Below are 20255 nucleotides of genomic sequence, written 5' to 3'. Positions count from 1 at the left end.
GCTGATCTGCTCAGAAATGCAGAGTGGATACCTCCTATTTCCTCCTCCTCCTTCTTGACAGTGGCAGAGACCGCGGGAGTAAAGCTGGCGAGCATTGTAATGCTGAATGGCGGCATAATATAGTGGAGTAAGCGGCTTTGAAGCCATATTCAGCGAATCAAAGTAAGCTTAATGGATAAGAACTTAGGCGCCACTTGCGGGTAAGGATGGAGCATTGCGTGCTGATAACGGTAGAGCCCGTTTGGGTAGGAGTAAGGGGAGAAAGTATTGGATATTCAGATTCTAAAAAGGGGATGTACTTTAGAAATTTTTGGTGACGTGACAACGACGACATTTGCATTATAAATATCAAGACCCTGGCCATCAACGCTCAAACCAAGGAAAGCTCCTTGGAGTTTATAAATCATTAATTATCATTATTCATGGCGACATCGTAAAATTCCATCCTTCAGTGCCATTCAGCGGCTGCCCCCCAGCTCCACTTATCAGCACATCAAAGAAGGCAGTGTCAAGACCTTGGAAAAGCCATTCTTCCATGCCGGCAGAAGCGTCGGGAAATCTCTCTTCTGGCAATGCAAAAACATCTCCAGGGGTGGCCTGGGTAGCCTGTTCCCCGTGCTTCCATGCCGATGATGGGCTCACTGCCTGCGCAGTTGATCGTCGGGTTGAAGGGTCGGATGTGACCACATCAGTATGATGGTCGGAGTTGCGTGGTGTTCCGACATGAATAGACCCCAAGCCCCCAATCGTAACACCCTCATGGAAAACTTGCTCCTGCTCCGTGTCGATGGACGTCATAGAAATACCGTCTCTTGTAATTCTGATGGCACCAACGTACGGCACTTTGACTATCAACACGTTTTGGTCGTCTTCTTGGCTGTCATCCGAGTACCTCTCTGCAGACCCCGCCTCAATATCCAGCATTCTCTTTAAAAGGCCAGCACATTTCGCGGTGAGGACATCCTCATGCAGCTCTAACATGGATTCCATGCACTCAAGAGCCCGCTTCACCGTCGCCCGGTCTCCAACCCGGTGGTGTATGAGTAGGTTTTCTGTACCTTTGTTACAGTGGCTCAATATGTGGGCCAGCATCAGTGTCATGCCCGCAATTAGAGCAACAAAATCGCCCATCCGACAGCCGGCCGTGATTGGGTTGAACGTACGGATCGCAGTTTGTCGGATCAAAATCTCACGGCTGGCGCTTGCGCAGGCGATCCTCGAGTACATTCTCTGCGAGGTATACCTTGGGTTTAGCATGTACGGCAGATGGAGCTGGTTCACCAAAGAGTAATAAAATATATGGTCCCAAGCTCGTCGAATTTCGCGGAAGGCATCCACCGAGTTTACTTCGAGACCCGCAAAATGCAATGGCTGCCAGAACGCAGGCGGCCATTGCTCGGTGACCCTCAAGAGCTCTTGATCGATCTCTTGAGTTATTTCAAGTGCTTCCTGAGGTTCGCTCATCTGGTTTCGTTCGATAATCTTGTGTACAACGCCCGGAATTAGTACAGGCAAGTTGCCGCTCTCAACAAAAGCGCTCGTTGCTCTTGGGATTGTGAAACTCGCACCGCTGGTGCTTGTTGGAAGGCCCAGTAGCAAACATAGAAATTGCTCCGTGGAAACCACACAGGGCCACATGATCGCAGGATCAAGATTGGTCTGCTGGCTGATAATTTTGAAGCGATAGTAACCTTGTCGATGCAAGCCCAATAGCTGTGCTGCCATGACAGCACGGCGCATTGTGATCCAGGATCGTCGGATATTGCCGCCATCTATATGGTAGAAGGCTTCAAGGATGAGGTTCTCGAGACCTTCCAACGTGCCCAGCAGGACGTCATCCATATTCACCAGCTTGATGGCTGATTCTGCTAGTTGCTCCATGATGGCGCGATGATGCTTGGTGAGACATGGTATCGCTTTTTTGGGAGACAGATGTTGCAACCCTACTGCAAAAAGCAGCATTTGCCTTGCCAACAAGACTGGGTGACTTTCTGAATATAGGAGATTGGCTACTGGCATTTGTTCTTTGGCCATTTCGCTCGGCCACGAGTTGCAAAGCTTGAAGCTGGATTGGTATGAAAATATAGACATGCTGCTCAGGTTTTCAATGAGAATTTCGATGTCTTTCTGGGGAGGGAGAGAACTTCGTAGAGCTTGGGTGATACTGGGATATGCGGAAGCCTCCGAAATAGCGTCATGACTGGAAACTGGCTTTGAAGGAAACTGAGTCTGTACGCAGCTCAATGTAATCTTTTTCTTTATTACATAATTAGTAAATAGTCGTGTAAGTGAACATACTGACTAACTTTGCCATCCACTGACGATGCCGGTGTTGTTTGTATTGCAAAGGGCGTCAGTGGTAACCAGCCACCAGTAGCATCTGATTGAGAACAGACACCACTCTCGGCCACTAGCTGTGTGCTGATAGAAGCGTCTTGCTCAGCATCTCCCGTACCACTCTCGGGCCTTTCCGGTTCGTCCAATATTACTTGGTTGATGCATGTCGTGCCTCGACGATGGCAAGTAATGCAGATCGCATTATCTGGCGGTAAAAAAGTACACTTGACTTTTCTCCTCCTGCACTCCCAGCAGCTGTGTGTACCTTTGCGAACCTTTCTGCGCTTCGCTGCGCGTTCGTCCGAGGGAGCATTCATCACTCGGTAGGCTGTCGCAACGACGGCGGCAAGAGATATGAGCCTTTGACCGAGAAAGGAAAGTTGTAGATCCTAGCAGAAAGTTTGGACCGAGATTATTTGTATCTCCGAGGCACTTTTCGTTTTGATTACAAATGGCAAAACCTTCAGGTCTATTTCCTCGATCGCGGGACGGACGTCAGGGGCGGGCCGCCCAGTGCCTCCGCATCTGGGGCACGTTCCTGCTGATTAATGGGCATTCGTCCGAACCTCCGAGCCTTGGAATGGCCCTTCGGACGATTCAGCCTAGATATGCAGAGACGGTCCAAGTCGCAATACAATGTTACTTTTTTGTTAGTATCTTAAACATTTAGTTCCTCTTCGAGGATCTGGGTTTCTTGTCTTCAAGACTAATATAATGGATCAACACTACTAATCAGATACTTCTCCTTAGTATTATAGAACTAGATTAAACTAGGGCCGAGCTTGATTCGGCCGAAGTAGTGACACTCCTTGTCTAAACCCATTGCCTGAGCTCGGAGATGTGACACGTCTGTCTGGGTTTGTTTGTTGAGGCTAGAGCTCGTCCGAAGTCGACATACATAAACAAGCTCCTTACTTCGTAATGTGAAAAGGGGCAATTTGGTCATCCTGTCATATCACTTGCAAACTTCGTCAACAATGGAGAGACAAACCATCTATACAGAGAAGCAGGCCACGGCCGAGGACCCTTCGCGGCATTCGTCTACCCTTGTGTCAAGTTCAGAACAAAGCGACACGGATATTGCCAACTACGATCCAAAAGCTCCGACTGATGAATATCCACATGGTGCCTACCTAGCTGCTGTTATGTTTTCACTCATGCTGGGCATGTTTTTGGTGGCACTTGACAACGTCAGTCCCCCGGTCTGCGATACATCTGACTAGCTGACCAAGGCTATCAACAGACCATTCTCGGCACAGCCATTCCCAAAATAACGGACGAATTCCATGACCTGAACAAAGTGTCGTGGTACGGGGCAGCCTATTTGATGACATATGGCAGTGGTTAGTTATATAAACACACTCCTTCCTAGATGGCATGTTGACCTTTCACGCAGAGTGGCCCCTTTCTTCATATCTACGAATTCTCAGATACTCTGTCCTAAATCCACCTCGACACAAAATGGCTAATCATTACAGGCTTCCAATCAACTTGGGGAAAATTTTACAAGTACTTTCCAATCAAGTGCTGGTTTCTCATTGCCGTTTTCATTTTTGAAGTTGGCAGCCTCATCTGCGCTGTGGCAAAAGACCCTACAACTCTCATCGTCGGCCGGGCTATCGCTGGCTTCGGCGGAGCTGGAGTTGGAGTGGGAGTTTTCACGATTATCGGATTTGCTGCGCCTCTTGAGAAACGTCCACAGCTTTTGGGCTTTACGGGAGCAACCTATGGCATCGCCGCAGTCTTGGGGCCACTCATCGGCGGCGCTTTCACTGACAAAGTGTCATGGCGTTGGGTACGATGATAGAGACGCTAAAATATCGTGGCTTTCACTGACCACTAAATAGTGCTTCTACGTCAATCTGCCCATCGGAGGAGTTGCTGCCGCCACAATATTCTTTCTCTTCAAAACCCCAAGTAGCGCAGCCCCAGCAAAGGCTACACCCAAAGAGAAGTTTTTGCAAATGGACCTCGTTGGTGGGGCCCTTATGATGGGATTGATCATTTCATTTCTTCTGGCGCTGCAGTATGGCGGCCAAACACATTCCTGGAAAAGTAGCGAGGTTGTAGGACTACTGGTGGGCGTTTTTGTGATAGTTCCGGTCTTTGTGGCTTGGGAATATTACCAGAAGGAACGTGCAATGATTGTTCCACGGCTGGTAAGCCATGATGATGCAAGTCCCACCGTGCTCTTACATGAACTAATAGTGAAGTTTCCTTAGTTCATGAAAAGCTACATTTCCGTGGGCTCCATTTTCATGTTTTTCTTTGGTGGCGCCTACTTTATCATCCTTTACTTTCTTCCGATCTATTTCCAGAGTGTTTATAACAGCAGTCCGATCGGATCTGGTGTTAAAATGCTCGCACTTATCATCCCACTAACCATCGCTGCTATTGTACAGGGATTCGCACTAGCCAAAATTGGCATCGTACCTCTGTTCTGGACCATAGGTGGCGTTTTTGGAACCGTCGGCTGTGGCCTATTCTATACTTTTGATATTGGGACACCTACTGGTAAGTGGATTGGATACCAGATTCTTGTTGGCTTCAGCGCGGGCTGGACATTCCAGATTGCCATGTCGAATGCGCAAGTTCATGCCTCACCGGAGGATATGTCGCAGGCCACAGCTATTGTCAATTGTGAGTCCTCAATTTACGTATCTTACACGAGCTGTCTGTTAACAGTAGTTCTAGTCTTCACGACCGTTGGCGGAGCCTTCTTTCTCTCAGCGGCACAGTGCGTCTTCAACAATAAGCTCATTGAAACGGTTACTAGAAAACTCCCCGAGCTCGACCCGGTGGTAGTTATTGGGACCGGTGCAACGCAAGTCCGCGAAGTTTTCACGGCCCCGCAAGTTTCCGCCATCATCGATGCCTACATGGTTGGTTTGAAAGCTGTCTTTGCAGTTACAGTCGCTGCCTATGGTGTCGCCACCGTCGCTGGATTATTTGGCAGCTGGAAAAAAATCAACGGCGATGAGCTGAAGAAGGCGGCTGGTGGCGCTGCATGAGCACCTCCAGATCATTGATAACTATGAATCAGTATCTCGGCGTTATACTTACAATGATGGTTGATCGCTGGGGGGAGGAAGAAGAATGTCGTTCTGTGGCTAAGGTTGTCGGATATAGAGGGCTAGAGTTGCTTGGCGCCCGGTGTGCAGACTTTTGGCCGGGTGGGTGTTTTACATAGAGATTAATAGAGCTTTTGATAGACCATTCACAGGTGGTGCAATTCCAAATGTAGGCCTGAGAATGCGCAATGCTTTGTCACGAAGTGTGTTAGCTATCATCCAGCCTCGCTCAAGTTTTGATCAACTTTCCTAAAATATTTCAGTCATAATGCTTTTAAGGGCCCGATAAATACACATTACAGCTATGAATCTGTTCGAAATTGTCTGTGTATCTGTTCCAGTTTCATCCAGGTTATCAAACCTACGTCAGAAACAGACCCGTGAACCTTCAGGCATCACATAGGTTGAAAACAGTTGGGTATAATTTTGTAACCACACTCAATACCTACAATTCAGTGTGTAAAAATACAGACACGGGAAGACTTTTACGCTGGTTTGGATCATTGGATAAAAGACAGAACTAACATGTAGCTTTCTAAAAAATATTCGTCAGACGGTAGAAATGGGGTGGACCGAAAACCTTTCGCCGCGGCGGAATTTTGCCTTGGGCTTTCAATTTTGTAAGAACAGTCGCCGAATTGGCGCCAGTTGGACTATGGATTTATCCTGTGGGGTGTTAATAATACATTGACTCGCTCTCCCATCTAACACAGTCATTCTCTAAGTGCAACATATACCGAGGCCGGTGATACCGCAGTTCAACTAGGGATTCCTCGGGTCGGATCTTTACGTCGACAAAGTCGGTCCGAGCAGCTTCAGGGATGATATCACCTTGCTTCACCCCCTTTGACTCCACATCGAACAATCTTTCGAAGGAGAGAGTTGTCGCAGATATCCAGTAGTCTTTTCCTGTCCACTCATCTAATAAGGAACATATGTCACGACGGACTAGCCAATCACGACATTTGGCCCCAGACCATAAAAGGGCAGGCAGGACAGAGGCCCTGTAGACAAACAGCGATAATGGGACATCATTGGAGCCCGACCCTGCCACAGCATGGGCCAATTTTATAATACGCTGGAACCGGTCCAAATAGTCATCGTATACCATCTCATTTGGGTTGTGACTCGAGGCCACAGCCAGCTTGATATCGATGATCCCGCCCCATAATGCGATGAGTTTAAGCGCATCACAGTCATCCGGCGATAGACTGTCCGCCTCGACTAGAGAAGACATAAGACGACTTCTCCAGAGTCGAAGCTTACTCAACGCCATGGCTGCGCCTCGGCCAATAGAGCTTGCGGGCTTGATGTTACATCCACAAGGAGAAGCTTCAAGGATCAAACCCGTAACAGCCACCACAAATTGCTCAACACGGTTCATTTGGTCGATACCAGAAGAAGGCAGAGTCACAATTTTTGGTGGAGCGACTGTAGTGTTCGGAGAGACCCAATGCTCGTCATGAAAGAGTTCGGGATCCTCCGCAAATAGCTCGGGATAATTGCAAATAGACCAATGGACGTGGATCTGAGCAAACAACTGTCTGAGTGCCAGGCCAGTGGACCCTTCATCTTTGTGGACGTCCCATTCCTTGAAAAGTTTATATCCGGAAACAAGATGATAACGAGAAGCAGATATATCGCCTTGGAACAGAGAAAGGGTGGTCAAAATGACACAAGCGACGAGCACTATTTGTTTGTGTGTTCGGCTTGACTTGTCCCGGGATAATAGTTCCCGAGCGAGACTTTCTCGAAGGTAGGTTATCGCTTGTGTAGAATGATGAAGAGCTAGAAGACTTCCTCGATTTTGATCATGGCTCTGTTGAACTTGTTCAAGCTGATAATGATGTGCACTAATAGCAATCGCAGCATGGCGGACCGCAGGATGCTGTTCGCAAATCTGAAGAACTAAACCATCCCAGAATGAGTTTTGAAAGTATTGAGAACATCGAACCGCCGTGCGTTTACGGTAGAAATCCAAATGCCATCGCTCGCCCCAAGTGAGATCGGCCTGGTAGGCACTGCCCAAAGGAATAGGAACAGCAGCGACAAATCGGGAAACTGTTAGACCATGTCTGGTTTGTAGAGCTGTTTTTTTCTGGTCATTGGCGAGATCACTGGCTCCGGATTGACGCCATGCTCGCGTCCTCTTGTCGATTACTTGCAGGTAACCACTGCACTGCCTGTCTGAGCTTGTACAGTTGAGACACGCTGGCCGAGTTTCGTCACACTTTTTATGTCGGATCCTTTCCAATGTTTAGTTGACAGGTGACTAGTTGTCTTTGGGTGACTCACTTGCACGTTATGCATCCTGAGCGCGAATTCGAATGTTGCGATCTGATTTTTCGGATTGGTTGTTCTTCGCCATGCATGGTTTCATGTGTTTCGGGACACATCAAAAGGTACAAGTACCAGGGTACCTAATATTTAACCGGAAAGTTCTCGGATGGTTGATTTTCTGCCGATGACCTGAGTTGAAGTTAAAAACCCCACTCTTAGCGCGACCAACTGAGTCTCAGGAAGGTCGAAGACATAAAATAAAGACTATTCCGTGAAATTGGTTGGCGAGGTTGGGCCGGGTCTTCGCAATAACGGGTCACGGGGGAACACTAGAGATTGAGAAGGATAGAAAGACCGATTCGATGAGAATCCCAACTGTTTCCATAATCCTCACATGGTTGGGAAGCAGGTCGTTCATGTGGCTGTTGATCCTTACCATGTTACATTGACACGTGACTTGCTATCACCCTGACTGAAAAAGTGGTTGACACTTGAACTCGTGATCTCATCCTTTAGACATTCTTGGATTGCCTTTCTATTGATAATGAGAAGGTTATTGTTGAGCTGGTGTCTCAAAAAAGGCTCTCCCCAAGCTTCAAATCGAGGCAGCTTCTAGGTATCCATTTTGCTTATATTTTCTAAAAGCTGCCAATCGCTCAATAATCACCTCTGATAGCTCAGCTGGAAGAGCGCAAGACTGTAATTGCCTGTTCATTAGAACTTGTCATCTTGAGGTCCCTGGTTCGATCCCGGGTCAGAGGAATTTTTTGCCATTTTTCCATTTCAACTTTTTCGTTCCCTGCTATATTCTCCAAGGACAATTATTGTTGATGTTATAGAAAGATGCTGGTGTAAGCTATAAACAGAGCGGAAGCTAATGTCGGACTGATGACACTAACCAACCGTGGGAGTCCTAACCTCTTCACACCTCACATATTCTTTTTATTCAGCTTTAGGCATTGAATCGATAAAGATCAATTTATTTGCGGTGATAATGAATTGGACTAATGCCAGATGAAAGGGATAGAAAATCAAACGGGGTAATTCGCTCAATTCCATGCATGCAATGCATTTGGAACTACGGAGCAGCACTCCACTGAATTTCCATTTGGGCGATGTGCGAATATTACAATTGGTTCAAATCGAACGAACGCTAACCAAGATTGTGCGGCCTGAAGACTTGGCGTGTGATCTATCATATGGCCTATTATTGGATCTGAGAAATTATTGATTATTGACACTGTTCAATGCGTTGTTTATTTGCTTTTCGATGACTACCCAAAAAAAGGAAAATAGGTTGGTAGGTGAATGATGCATCAAGAAATTTTCCGTAACTGGACTGCCATGGCAGTCAGTGTGAGCCACGCCCATTATGCCACTAATACATTTAATCATAGATTTGAGGCATTCGCGTGTGTTATGTATACCCTTCCAATATCTTGCGGAAGATATTAACGGAGAACGAGCGATATACTATTGAAGGGAAAATAAAAATCAGATCACAATACATCCTCCGTCAGATTGGTACAACCAATGAATTCGTCATATGGACATGGACAGCCTTAGCCGCGAGAACAGGCTGGATTGAGAGACGTATATCGTGGAATTATATTAACGCATGTTGATTTAAACCATTGAACATAGATGAAGAAAAAAAACTGACTGACTGATATGTCCAATGCAACAGGAAACATGAATCTCAACACCGAACATCACCAACTGTCCCTAATAGCTACCACCTTTGTTGATATATCAACTTAGATCTGCATAGCAATCGCGCAAAGAGCTCCGAATACCATGCCGACGCCGGACAGAGTCGCGCGGGCAGCCGCGTTGAATGGAATGGTGCTGGGAGTGGCGATGGGGGCAGCCTGACCGCCGTTGCCACCGGAAGCAGGAGAAGTGTGAGCCACAAGGCCGGCGGAGGTCTTAGATGCGTGGCAGGCAGCATTGCAGACGGTGACAACATTGGTGAAGCTAGGAGTGACACGGGTGAAAGCGCCGGTGGTGGATGGACGTCCAACTGTGAGGGAAGGAACATGGCTGTATGCAGGTGATCCAGGACCAGAAGTGGAGGCACCACCGGAGGGCAAACCAGAGTCAGGTCCTCCAGGGCTAGTTCCGACCGGGGTGGTAGAAGCCTCGGCGCCAGGGACGGAAGAGTTGCCGGGAACAACACCGGGGACGACACCAGGGACGGCAGGAGTGGCAGTCTCACCGGGGACGACACCAGGGACGGCAGGAGTGGCAGTCTCACCGGGAACAACAACGGGGACAGCGGGGGTGGTCTGACCGGGAACAACAACAGGGACAGCGGGGGTGGTCTGACCGGGAACAACAACGGGGACAGCGGGGGTAGTCTCGCCGGGAACAACAACGGGGATAGTGGGGGTGGTGGTCACAGCCGGAGGTGTGGATGATCCATCATGGCACTCAGCCTCGCCCAACACAGCCAAGCACAGGTCGATGGGGATGTTGATCAGACCACCGTTAGGGTTGGAGCTCTGGTGGCAGTGAGCCTCGCCGAGGACAGCCAGGCAAATGTTGATGGGGACATTGATCAAAGAACCCTCGCCGCTGCCGGAAGAAGAGGCCTGGTCACACTTGGCTTTTCCAAGGACTGCAAGACAGGTGTTAACGGGAACGTTGATCAAGCCGCCAGGAGTGGCAGTCTGCTGCTGGCATTCGGCCTCTCCAAGGATGGCTGCGCAAAGTCCAACGGGGACGCTAATTAGGGAACCATCACCGCTGCCGCCGTCGCTACCACTGTCACTACCACTATCACTACCGCCACCGGTAACAGTAGAAGTGACCTGGTCACACTTGGCCTGTCCAAGAACTGCCACGCACGCGTTAACAGGCACATCGATCAAGCCACCAGTGGTGGCGGCCTTCTGCTTGCATTCGGCCTCTCCAAGGATGGCTGCGCAGAGGTTAACAGGCACGCTGATCAAGGAACCCTCGCCGCTGTCGGTGGTGGAAGCGACCTGGTCACACTTGGCCTGTCCAAGCACTGCCGCACATGCATTAACAGGCACGTCGATCAGGCCGCCAGCGCTAGCGGTCTTCTGCTTGCATTCCGCCTCTCCAAGAATGGCTGCACAAAGATTAACGGGCACACTAATCAGGGAACCGCCGCGTCTAGTCAAGGAGGAAGAGACCTGGTCGCACTTGGCCTGTCCGAGGACTGCCACACATGCGTTCACAGGCACGCTGATCAGACCATTGGTGACGGTCTTCTGGTCGCATGCGGCTTGTCCCAGGATGGCTGCGCAGAGATTAACGGGCACGTTAATCAAGCTATCAGCGGCGTGAACTCCCTATAGAATGACATAATACGTTAACCCTATACCCAACTGCAACAGCAATCAACGGCGAGGATTTTCTTACTGAGGTTGAGGCTGCGAGAGCTGCGAGGGAAGCTATCATAGATTGCTTCATCGTTGCGAATTGGAAGTATATATAGAGTGAAATAAAGAATGGACGCTGAATGAAACCAGCAAAAACGAGTGATCAAAAAACTAACAACGAAGAGATGAGGAACAGGAATCACTCAGAGAGGAAGGCGGCCTTATATGTGCAACCTCATCAACCAGCCATCATAGCAATCTTAAAAATAGGGGAGGTAACGTCGATCTACATCACAAACTATTGCCTAGCCCAGAAAAGAACGCCAAGTGAGAAGTCAAGACCAGCCCAGCCCATTTTGCTTGTAAATAAGTTCCTGATTGGTCCCCTACGTCTAGTTTGCCTCTTTTTTATTTTTGACAAGTTGGTCAATGAACCAAACCTGATATTCAAACCTTATGCTAGACCTATCACATCGCTCCCGGGTCGCTAATTGCAGTAGCGTCTTATTTAATTGCTCCCGTTCGGAGCCTAGTCCGAACTAGTCCAGCCACACATCCCCGTATGCACAACGTATCTCAAGCAGTCTTTATCCTGATATCTCAGTTCAGGGGCTAGTCCAAGCAAGGTGCCAGTTTCAATATAGGGCTATTTGGCGGAGTAAGCCGACTAATCCTCAATCAGACCAGCAAAATGCCTGTTCAACTAAATTCGAGTCTCTCGTATCCCCAGTGGACCAGTCATCATGTGCCTCCTACCTAATGCAGAACCCCGGCTATCGGAGTGCAAGGGTCTCTAGTCAGGTACACTGCATTTCGAGCCTATTCGAAGCCAATCAATCCTAACCGCTTTTTCTTTCCAGGACAGAATACTCTGTACTCCGTACACTACATCGCATCCTCGGGCGCCGAGGTATTGCACAAGCATTACTAAATTCCACAGTACTTCGTACTTCATGGTTCATGAGCCATTGAGTGGCTTGACCTTGGTTGCGCTAGAGATGTGAGCCCCACCGCCTTTTCGATCTTTTCGATCCTGTCGATCTTATGACCCCACAACGTCTATTTCCCCATGCGGAACGAGATCTACAGTCTTTCGTGCATGCGGTTGCCTTTGGTTCTAGGCTTTGTCCCATGGAGGTGTTATAGCTCTTTCGTGTGCCTTCTTGCAAATATCGTGGGTATATCTATGGATAACTAATTATAGACATCGTGTGCTCGAGCGCAGAAGAGTTTCCCGACTAGTGGATATGATACCTTCATATTGAAGGATTTTGTATTGCTCCACTTATGTCGAATGCGATGCACTCAGGTCCCGTGCACGCCAGGGGTTCGGATAGTTCGGTTCATTTGCTTGCTCAATATCCCCAAAAAACCAGCTTACTTTAATGGCATTAGGAAAATGACTAGGTCGGGAACCAGCGCTTAAAATCTCCCTCCTTTGGCCGTTCAGTTTTCATCAATGTCCGCGCCATTTACAAATACCATTTCATCTGTATGCTATATATAAAACCACGAGAACTAAGGCACCCTCCACGTTTGAAACACGTTGATCATAAATATAAGATCCGCGATATTTCCCCGGTGGCCCGGCCCGCCAGGAGGAAGTGTTTCGTTAGCACATCACAGTATGCAAGATTTTTAGTGCGGTTTATCATTTGCCCTTGCAGACTCTAGCCAGCATGGTATGACCCAAGCCCGGGCCCAATTGTGCTTTGTGGTTTGTTGAAGGCTTACAATATAGGGCTGTACTCCGTATGCGCACTCCGCACGAAGTACTTCGTTCGTACTCACACCTACATTGCTAGAATAAATGATCAATTTCGAGGTTCCCACTGGAGACCTTATTTAGAGCAGCTGCCTATTTTATTTGGATTTATTTAAACTTTTGTGACTTTAGAATTAAATCTAGCATTGAAGCTTTTCGATGTGTCAAGTATCCGGCCACGCACCGATAGCATTCGTCCACGCGCCGACCACGCTCCGACCTTCGTCGCCGCCCCCCCTTTCCTTTTTCTTCTCACTCAGCTGTTGTGACAAAACAAAGGCTGCTTTCAACGTCATGTTTCAATGTACCCTATGCGATAAGGCCTATCAGAGGAAGACTCATTTAATTCGTCATCAAGTGACTCGTAAGATTCAATAATCCCGAATTTAAAATATGAATAGGCTGACCACCTCCAGATACACAGCAGCTCTCGTCCAGCTGCCCTTTGTGCAGAAAAGCATTTCTAAAGCCGTGTGTAATGTAATTCACCATAAATAATGAACATAACCTAATGCGTCGAAAGTGAGGTCACACGAAGACATATCAAAACCTGCGCAAAAAAGTTCAACCAACCTGCACCTCCTGCAGCCAAGCCAGGCAGGAAAAGGCATTCTTGTGAGCTCTGCTTCTTTGCCAAGGCATCTTGTGACCGGAATCGACCATGCTCTCGCTGTCGCTCCCTTGGACGACAATGCACCTTCGTGGCCCAAGAGATACCGTCCCGGGATCCCAGTTGCTCTGCAGTAGCCTCACTCTCGCCTTCTATAGTCACATCCCGAGTCAGCTCGAGAGACAGTGGATCATTTTCTTTTCTCCGACATTTTGCCAATCCATCTTTCCAGGAGGACAGGCTGGCGATCGGGGAGACTGCAAAGTGTTCTGTTCGAAGAAATCTTGAGACACTCAATTCCCATATCGAAGATGCCCTCGTTCCCACTGATCCCATATCCGCTTTAGATGAAGATTTTCAACTTACAAGTTTCCCTTTCCAAGTACCCTCGACTCTGCCCTTTTTTACAGATGATTTACTTCAGTGCTCCCCTGGTACGCTCTTCCCTTCGAAGCTTTCCAACCAATTATCCGAGATTATGACGGAGTTGGTCGAGACTTCAAAGTCAATGGGCCTCGGAGGCACAGGAATGCTAAGCCCGCTTGATTTTATGGAACTTTCTACTCTTTTAGGAGTTTCCAATATCTCTGCTTCTATCTCTGCGTTCTTCCACTCTCTTCACTGGCATCTACCGGTGGTGCATTTTCCAACCTTCGACCCAGGAAACATCTCCAATTCTCTTTTACTCTCAATATTTTTATCCGGTGCCACATACACTATTCCATTGGATGGAGGGACCCTCCCCTCCGGTCTCTTGGACGTCGCAGAAGAGTATATATTTCGAAAAATTGTGGATCTATCACCACTCGCTTTGCCGAAAGACCAATCGCATCTACTATCAAGTGTACAGCTAATACAGAGTGCTCTTATTATCGAGATGCTTCAATTTGGACAAGATAATATGCAAACAAGGCGTCGCATTCGCATAGTTCGACATCCGTGTTTGGTATCCACCATACGATCCCTAGGCATTTTTCAGCTCAAGCGAGGAAGTGCTCCCACCGTTTGTGAAGATAGAACTTGGAGAAATTTAGTAGCAGAGGAAGTGTGCATACGGTACTTTATCTCCCCAAATTTTTTCTTATCATGTCTTTTCTTCCCGGTGTCACTAACCAGCTCCAAGAATCGCTTGTTGGGTCTTTCTAGCCGATGGATTCCTCACAGTCTGCTTCAAAAACCACCCATCTATATCGGTTTTTGAGATGGACTGTGATTTCCCCTGGAGTGCCAAGTTATGGGAAGCCGAAAGTGCATCTTCTTTCAGCAGGATTGCCATGTCGTACTCAACGGAGCTCCCACTTCCGCCCCTGAAAGACGTGGTCACACAATTACTTGAAACTCCTCTAGGTAATGACCCAATACCATGGGGTCTTTCGGTATCAGTGGAGCATCTCCTGATTCTGATTTATGGTATGTTGACGACCGAACTCAGGAAGTCGATTGAATTGCTAAAAGAAATACCCACAACAGCAATTAACTCCCTCGCCTTCCAGGCAAGATCGGGCTTGTTAAGATATTTATCGCTCGATAGAATACGCTGTGCGTCTGGGAATTGGAGGCGGATCTGGGATTCTGTCATTGGTCTCCTAGACAAGGATCAATTGCTTCATCTTGGGTATCCGAAACATGCTCAGGAGCTGTGGTGGTTGTTGAATGCGACGGTGGATGCTACTGGCAGACCTGATGTCAGCCTTCGGTATATGGATAACACTGCTACTGATGACTTGGGGAATTTGAATGAATTCATTCAATGGTGTCACCAAGTTCCGCCATAGATGTTGGATATAAATACAATATAACCTTTTTTTATACATGAAAATTCGCTTTTCGCACACACGCTGCGATTTGCGGCTAATCACATACTTTCTATCCACTTGTTACTACGCCTCCCTTGGTCGTCTAATTCCAATGGAACTTGACCCTGGGCGTATAAATTGGCTAAATTAAGCCCAGTACAAATATTAGCTATAATATCTAGCCATAAGAATGGGATTTTGCAGTTAAAACTATCTAATGGTTTTGGTTAAATCCGTAGGCTGCAGCAGTGCGTAGGGCTAAAGGGTATAATACAAGATGTTAGGCGAGAAATCAATTATGCGGTTATCAATTAGTGATATATCTTTTTACTGGACTTAATTAGCTTATTATTTGGTTATGCAGTGCTGTGTAAACCAGATATATATATTTGATGAGGGTAGCCGAAAAGTGCAATGGGAAGATACTTCAATGTACTAAGCTGATGTACTCTATAATTTATTTCAACATTTGAAATAATACATACGACCATAGGGTGTGGAAAACAGGGCTTCCCGTCCGCTCAGCCGTACTTAAGCCACACGCCGGTGAGTTAGTAGTTGGGTGGGTGACCACCAGCGAATCCTCACTGTTGTATGTTTTTATTTTTGTTCTCTACACAGCAATCCTCACTGCGCCCTTAAGACCAAAACGGCAAAGGCAGATGGTTTCTTGGAGCCAGTCTCCACCAGGCTGTTACAAAATACCCAATCGTTAAGCAACCAAACTTTAGGTTCTGCCAATCAACGTTTGGTGTTTCTTAAGATTCATCAAACCCATAGTTATACTACTTATAAATCCACTAACCCATACCCAGCTCGACAAAAATAGATGAGAGTTGATGAGACGTGCAAATGACATCTTAACGCTGAGATCGATTAGCCCCACGGAGTAGGATGAAAGTTTGACCTCATGACAACGCAAGAGTAGCGATTTTCGCAAAACAAAGGCCCTACTTAGGTATATTTGATGGGCTGCAGATATGACAGGTAACAATATAGTCCCCCAAGCCGACGAAGGGGCCAAGGTGCAGTTATCGTGATAAGCTATTTCTGAACTAGTGGTGGACTATCATGTAACCCACCATCAACTCGAATGAAAATCCAGAAAGATGACTTAAGAGAAGAGGATTGATCTATCTACCATTCCCAGCCATTGTCGTCTCGGTACAAGTCGATGCTCTCAATGGGGAAATACGATAGGATGGACGGATTTGCTAAAACAAGATCGTGCGCGACATAGTGAGTGTCGCTCCAAACCTTATTAAGAAAGCGGTTGGTCGCATCTTTGAAGCCGGATATGTGCCTGAAATGAACCAGTCGGCTATCTCATCACCACCGAGGATAACCAGAGAGCAAGAATCACACGTACATCTCTCCGGTAGACCATTCGTATATGATTTTAGTGCAAGTGGGTATCAAGGATTGGTAGTCAAACGGCAAAAGCACCCCAGTTCATGTCAGCCCTAGGTACTTTGGCAATCGCGTAGGCAACGTACTCGTAAATATGTCGGAACTTGACGCGAATGTTTTGCCGCTCCGAGAAAGTGCAATTCCAGAACCGGGTGAAATCCAAGGGCTCGCCAGGCACCTTCTTCCATATCACATATGTGACAAATCCGCCCGGTATGATATCTTCCTTATCCTGCTTCTCAAACTGATATGCAAGAAGCTCGGGAATAACGTTACAGCCTTGCTGCTTGAAGTGCTTCAGGGCTTGGAGCTCTGGGGGCTCGAAAGGTCCGGTAGCCTGGGCAGCTCGGACTGAAGCCTTTCGCAATTCTGTTCCAAGCCAGGGTATCTGCTGGTAGATACGCAAGAACGCGAAGGGCCCTTGCGCACCGGAGGGGCGACACAAAAACCTTCCAGCAACGTATGCAGGACCCTGACCATCAATGAAATTTTGCTCCGACTGGGTCACGGTATCCTCTTCAATCTCTTCGACTATCTCCCAGGTCTCAGGCATGAAGTTAATCGGGGGTTGGGGCGGAGAGTTCATGGTAATTTGTGTGCCCTCGAGGCTAGAGAGGACTTGACCAGAGTTAGAAGAGTTAGACATGATAGGTTAGGGATTAATGATGTTGCCATGATGCGATTGGAGTGAACTGATAGAAAGAGAGGGCTTGAGAGGAGAATGGACGCGGTAGCGAGACGTTGATAAAGTTGCCCAGGTGAGAGAGAACACAAAAAAAGGAAGAAAGAGCTCGTCAGCTATGGGTAATATAAAACATGCAAACAACCCCGACATTCGGAACCACCTTGTCATTATGTCACCTCTTTACTTATCGACGTATGGCTTAGAGTGGATTTTTCGAGTAGACCAATTTTTATTTTATACCATTGTTCAAGTAGCCAGTAATATACAGTTCCATTAATTGATATTATATCAGAATTTGTAATTCTACATATGCACTACAAAATCCAATCATGGGCTAGCACAAACGTGTCCAGGATGGTGTGATGAGTACATGTAGAGTTGCGGAGTTGCGGGCTTAGAGGGGGATGGTATTTCTTCTAGAGGTTTTGTCTTCGTGACTGATGGGACGTGTCCTGGATAGAACATGACCTGGCATTGTGTTGATGAGTGTCTATTTTAGGACTACATGTGGACATGGTCATAATAATAACACACTAATTTTGAATACATTAATCTTATCTGATCAGAATCTTCCATGTATTTATATATAATCTTGGAAATATTATAGTTATATAAAGGAGAGATTCATAGACATTCAGTTCCGCACATTTATAAGCTTCCGAGGATAGCCAACTTAGGCTCGAGGCCCGCTATTCACTCACCCTCCAGAGTTCTAAACGTCCGGCTTTACCGAGTCAATTATTATCCTTCTGTCAGACAGGTCCGCAGGATAGTGGTCACATGCTTCCCCTCTTAGGGCTTTCGCCCATCTCTCTCTTCCCTAGCTCTCCATGGCCTCTTCTCTCCTTCATGCCACTGAATGCAAGACAACATATTTATTTTCCTTCCTGTGCTCCTCTGGCAAGTTACAAGCCCTGACTCCAACACCTTTGTTATATCTTTATTCACTATATCTTTCAAGCTACTAAAGTTCATCCTGGGCCGCGCGTGCGCGCTGCTCCCAAGCTTGTGTGAATTAATCGGCAGTATTTTATCCTGTGTAATCCATTGATCCGTAGATATGCCACGAGTCACATGCGGCCTACGTGTATGGATCTCACCTTGACAAGTTTTAAGGCACGTGTGTTATTTATATCGATGCTGATGATAAACTCAACATTCTAAATGAGCTAGTGAGACCGCAATGACTCCTGCTGGTCGGTTTATATTGACCATGGGTGATTTTATGATTTTCGTCGAGAATAAAAATACACGTGTGAGGTTTGCGAAAGATGAATTTGTATCTCTGGGATTATGACCGGAGATTTGCCCAAAATGGAAGGCATGCAGAGGCCGCCCTCTGGTGATAGGCCTGCTTCCACAGTAGCTAGCGTGCTCCCTCTCTGTATTCTCTCTGCATTCTTGATTCCCGCTTCCCTGGTAGAAATCGTTTCAATCAATTCTTTTTCCAAGCAAGTGAGACTTCAGAATCCTTATGAAATATATTAACAATTCAGAAAGTATTAACCATCATGGGACAATAACGCGCCAGAGATACTGCCAGCGCCGCTCTTCCGTGTCTCCTCTTAGGACCAAACCACACCCACTCGTCTGCCTTGCATAAGGTCAGGTTCGTTAGGCCCATGTGATAATGGGAGGGCTTTTTTGATGAGGTGCTCTCAACGATTACGGCCCAGAAATGGTCGAATAAAGTTGTCGCATACACGCTCTTGACAAGAGACCTATAAGAGGAGAAGGTGCTCGTTAGCGACGAAAATGGTCTCCAGGGCCGCTTCTAACAATCCGTGGGGCAGGTTGTTAGAGCGGCTCTGGAGGCCCAGTCGGTCAACATCGGCTTTAGCGATTTTAAAGCAGCACTGGCAGCCTTGGTTTAAAGGCCGTAGGATAACTCAAGGTTCCTTGGGTGCCTGAGCACAGGTTGTCCAGGGGTTTTGTGGCGCAGAATATGACCAGGGAACTACTCGGACAGCCGGCAGAGTACATGTACGACCTTAAAGTCAAGTACGGCTGGCTCTCAAACTATGAAGAAACCGTGTTCCTGCGACAGGCCACGACCGGGAGCATATTGTACCTTAAGTACTCACCAGTTGCGGAGGGGGCAACAAGCCATGCAGAGGGGGATGCTACCCCATCGTTAAGATAATGCTTTTCCACCTCGCATCTGTGGCAGAGTCCCAGGGCCAGGTGACGAACACCACTCCAAAGAGGCAGTGGGTCCAGCGAAAAGGCCGATCAAGCCACAGGAGACGGCTGCCCTAAAGACGCCGACCACGTCACGGGAGATGACCGCCCTAAAGATATCGAGCGAACCACGCCCCGGGAGACGGCAGCCCGAAAGAGCCGACCATGCCATGGAATACCCACTACTTCACCTCGTCTCCCTATTTGTCTTCTCTGACCCGCGATCAACACGACGTGGAGTCATGTTTGACAGCTATCGAAACTCCCTATTTGCTCAATGTAACTCTTGATTTGGGTAAAGTGATTCCTTAGGGTCGTACCCTACCAGATCTTCCAAGATACCCATGCGACCACTCGAAACGTTTCTGGTATGATTCTAGGTTGAGCAAGGAATGGCGAAGTGGCGAGCACAAACATCACGACCTTCTTGGTGTTCGGGTGACATAGAGTCTTGACTTCAACATTATCTTCTGAAATCTATTCCACCTGGACAACGCCTTTCAACGCAGAGCAAAGCAGGATGGCACATTTCTGTCCTAGGATTTCCATTCCCAAGATCCTGGGGTGAATGCAGCAAGTGACGCCTGTGTTGTATTTGCGAATAAACAATCTTCTGAGGGATGGGACAGGCCAAATCTTGCGAATAGCTACTCTGATACGCTCATCGCCAATGTTGCTGGGAAATGCAACAACACGATGGTTGTTATTCACAATGCCGGAGTCCGCCTGATCGATGCGTGGATTGAACACCCAAATATTACAGCGGTGAT

At 47.5% G+C, this 20255-nt stretch overlaps 6 protein-coding genes across 6 annotated transcripts; 2 read left to right on the top strand and 4 right to left on the bottom strand.

Annotated features, from left to right (window-relative positions):
• Window positions 1–420: 420 nt before the first annotated feature.
• On the bottom strand, window positions 421–2654 carry N7447_002558 (uncharacterized protein; the record flags this gene model as incomplete). The annotated part of the gene is made up of 2 exons (XM_057226833.1): window positions 421–2200; window positions 2299–2654. 2 exons carry the CDS (start codon window positions 2652–2654, stop codon window positions 421–423), a joined length of 2136 nt encoding a protein of 711 aa, XP_057090849.1.
• Window positions 2655–3314: 660 nt separating this feature from the next.
• On the top strand, window positions 3315–5348 carry N7447_002557 (MDR family MFS transporter; the record flags this gene model as incomplete). The annotated part of the gene is made up of 6 exons (XM_057226832.1): window positions 3315–3527; window positions 3581–3680; window positions 3816–4132; window positions 4185–4496; window positions 4560–4977; window positions 5032–5348. 6 exons carry the CDS (start codon window positions 3315–3317, stop codon window positions 5346–5348), a joined length of 1677 nt encoding a protein of 558 aa, XP_057090848.1.
• Window positions 5349–6084: 736 nt separating this feature from the next.
• N7447_002556 (uncharacterized protein) lies at window positions 6085–7718 on the bottom strand (the record flags this gene model as incomplete). Its single annotated transcript, XM_057226831.1, has 2 exons — window positions 6085–7587; window positions 7704–7718. 2 exons carry the CDS (start codon window positions 7716–7718, stop codon window positions 6085–6087), a joined length of 1518 nt encoding a protein of 505 aa, XP_057090847.1.
• A 1727-nt stretch (window positions 7719–9445) lies between these two features.
• Window positions 9446–11129, bottom strand: N7447_002555 (uncharacterized protein; the record flags this gene model as incomplete). Its single annotated transcript, XM_057226830.1, has 2 exons — window positions 9446–11008; window positions 11079–11129. The coding sequence occupies 2 exons, from the start codon at window positions 11127–11129 to the stop codon at window positions 9446–9448; spliced, it is 1614 nt and encodes a 537-aa protein (XP_057090846.1).
• A 1833-nt stretch (window positions 11130–12962) lies between these two features.
• On the top strand, window positions 12963–15188 carry N7447_002554 (Zn(II)2Cys6 transcription factor; the record flags this gene model as incomplete). Its single annotated transcript, XM_057226829.1, has 4 exons — window positions 12963–13167; window positions 13220–13283; window positions 13327–14469; window positions 14537–15188. 4 exons carry the CDS (start codon window positions 12963–12965, stop codon window positions 15186–15188), a joined length of 2064 nt encoding a protein of 687 aa, XP_057090845.1.
• A 1158-nt stretch (window positions 15189–16346) lies between these two features.
• On the bottom strand, window positions 16347–17265 carry N7447_002553 (uncharacterized protein; the record flags this gene model as incomplete). The annotated part of the gene is made up of 2 exons (XM_057226828.1): window positions 16347–16512; window positions 16706–17265. 2 exons carry the CDS (start codon window positions 17263–17265, stop codon window positions 16347–16349), a joined length of 726 nt encoding a protein of 241 aa, XP_057090844.1.
• Between the last annotated feature and the right edge of the window lie 2990 nt (window positions 17266–20255).

The sequence above is a fragment of the Penicillium robsamsonii genome (genome assembly GCF_028829455.1).
Source record: "Penicillium robsamsonii strain IBT 29466 chromosome Unknown utg000001l_segment0_segment0, whole genome shotgun sequence".
In the NCBI taxonomy this organism is placed as follows: Eukaryota; Fungi; Ascomycota; class Eurotiomycetes; order Eurotiales; family Aspergillaceae; genus Penicillium; species Penicillium robsamsonii.
This window is presented reverse-complemented; position numbering and strand designations above follow the sequence as displayed.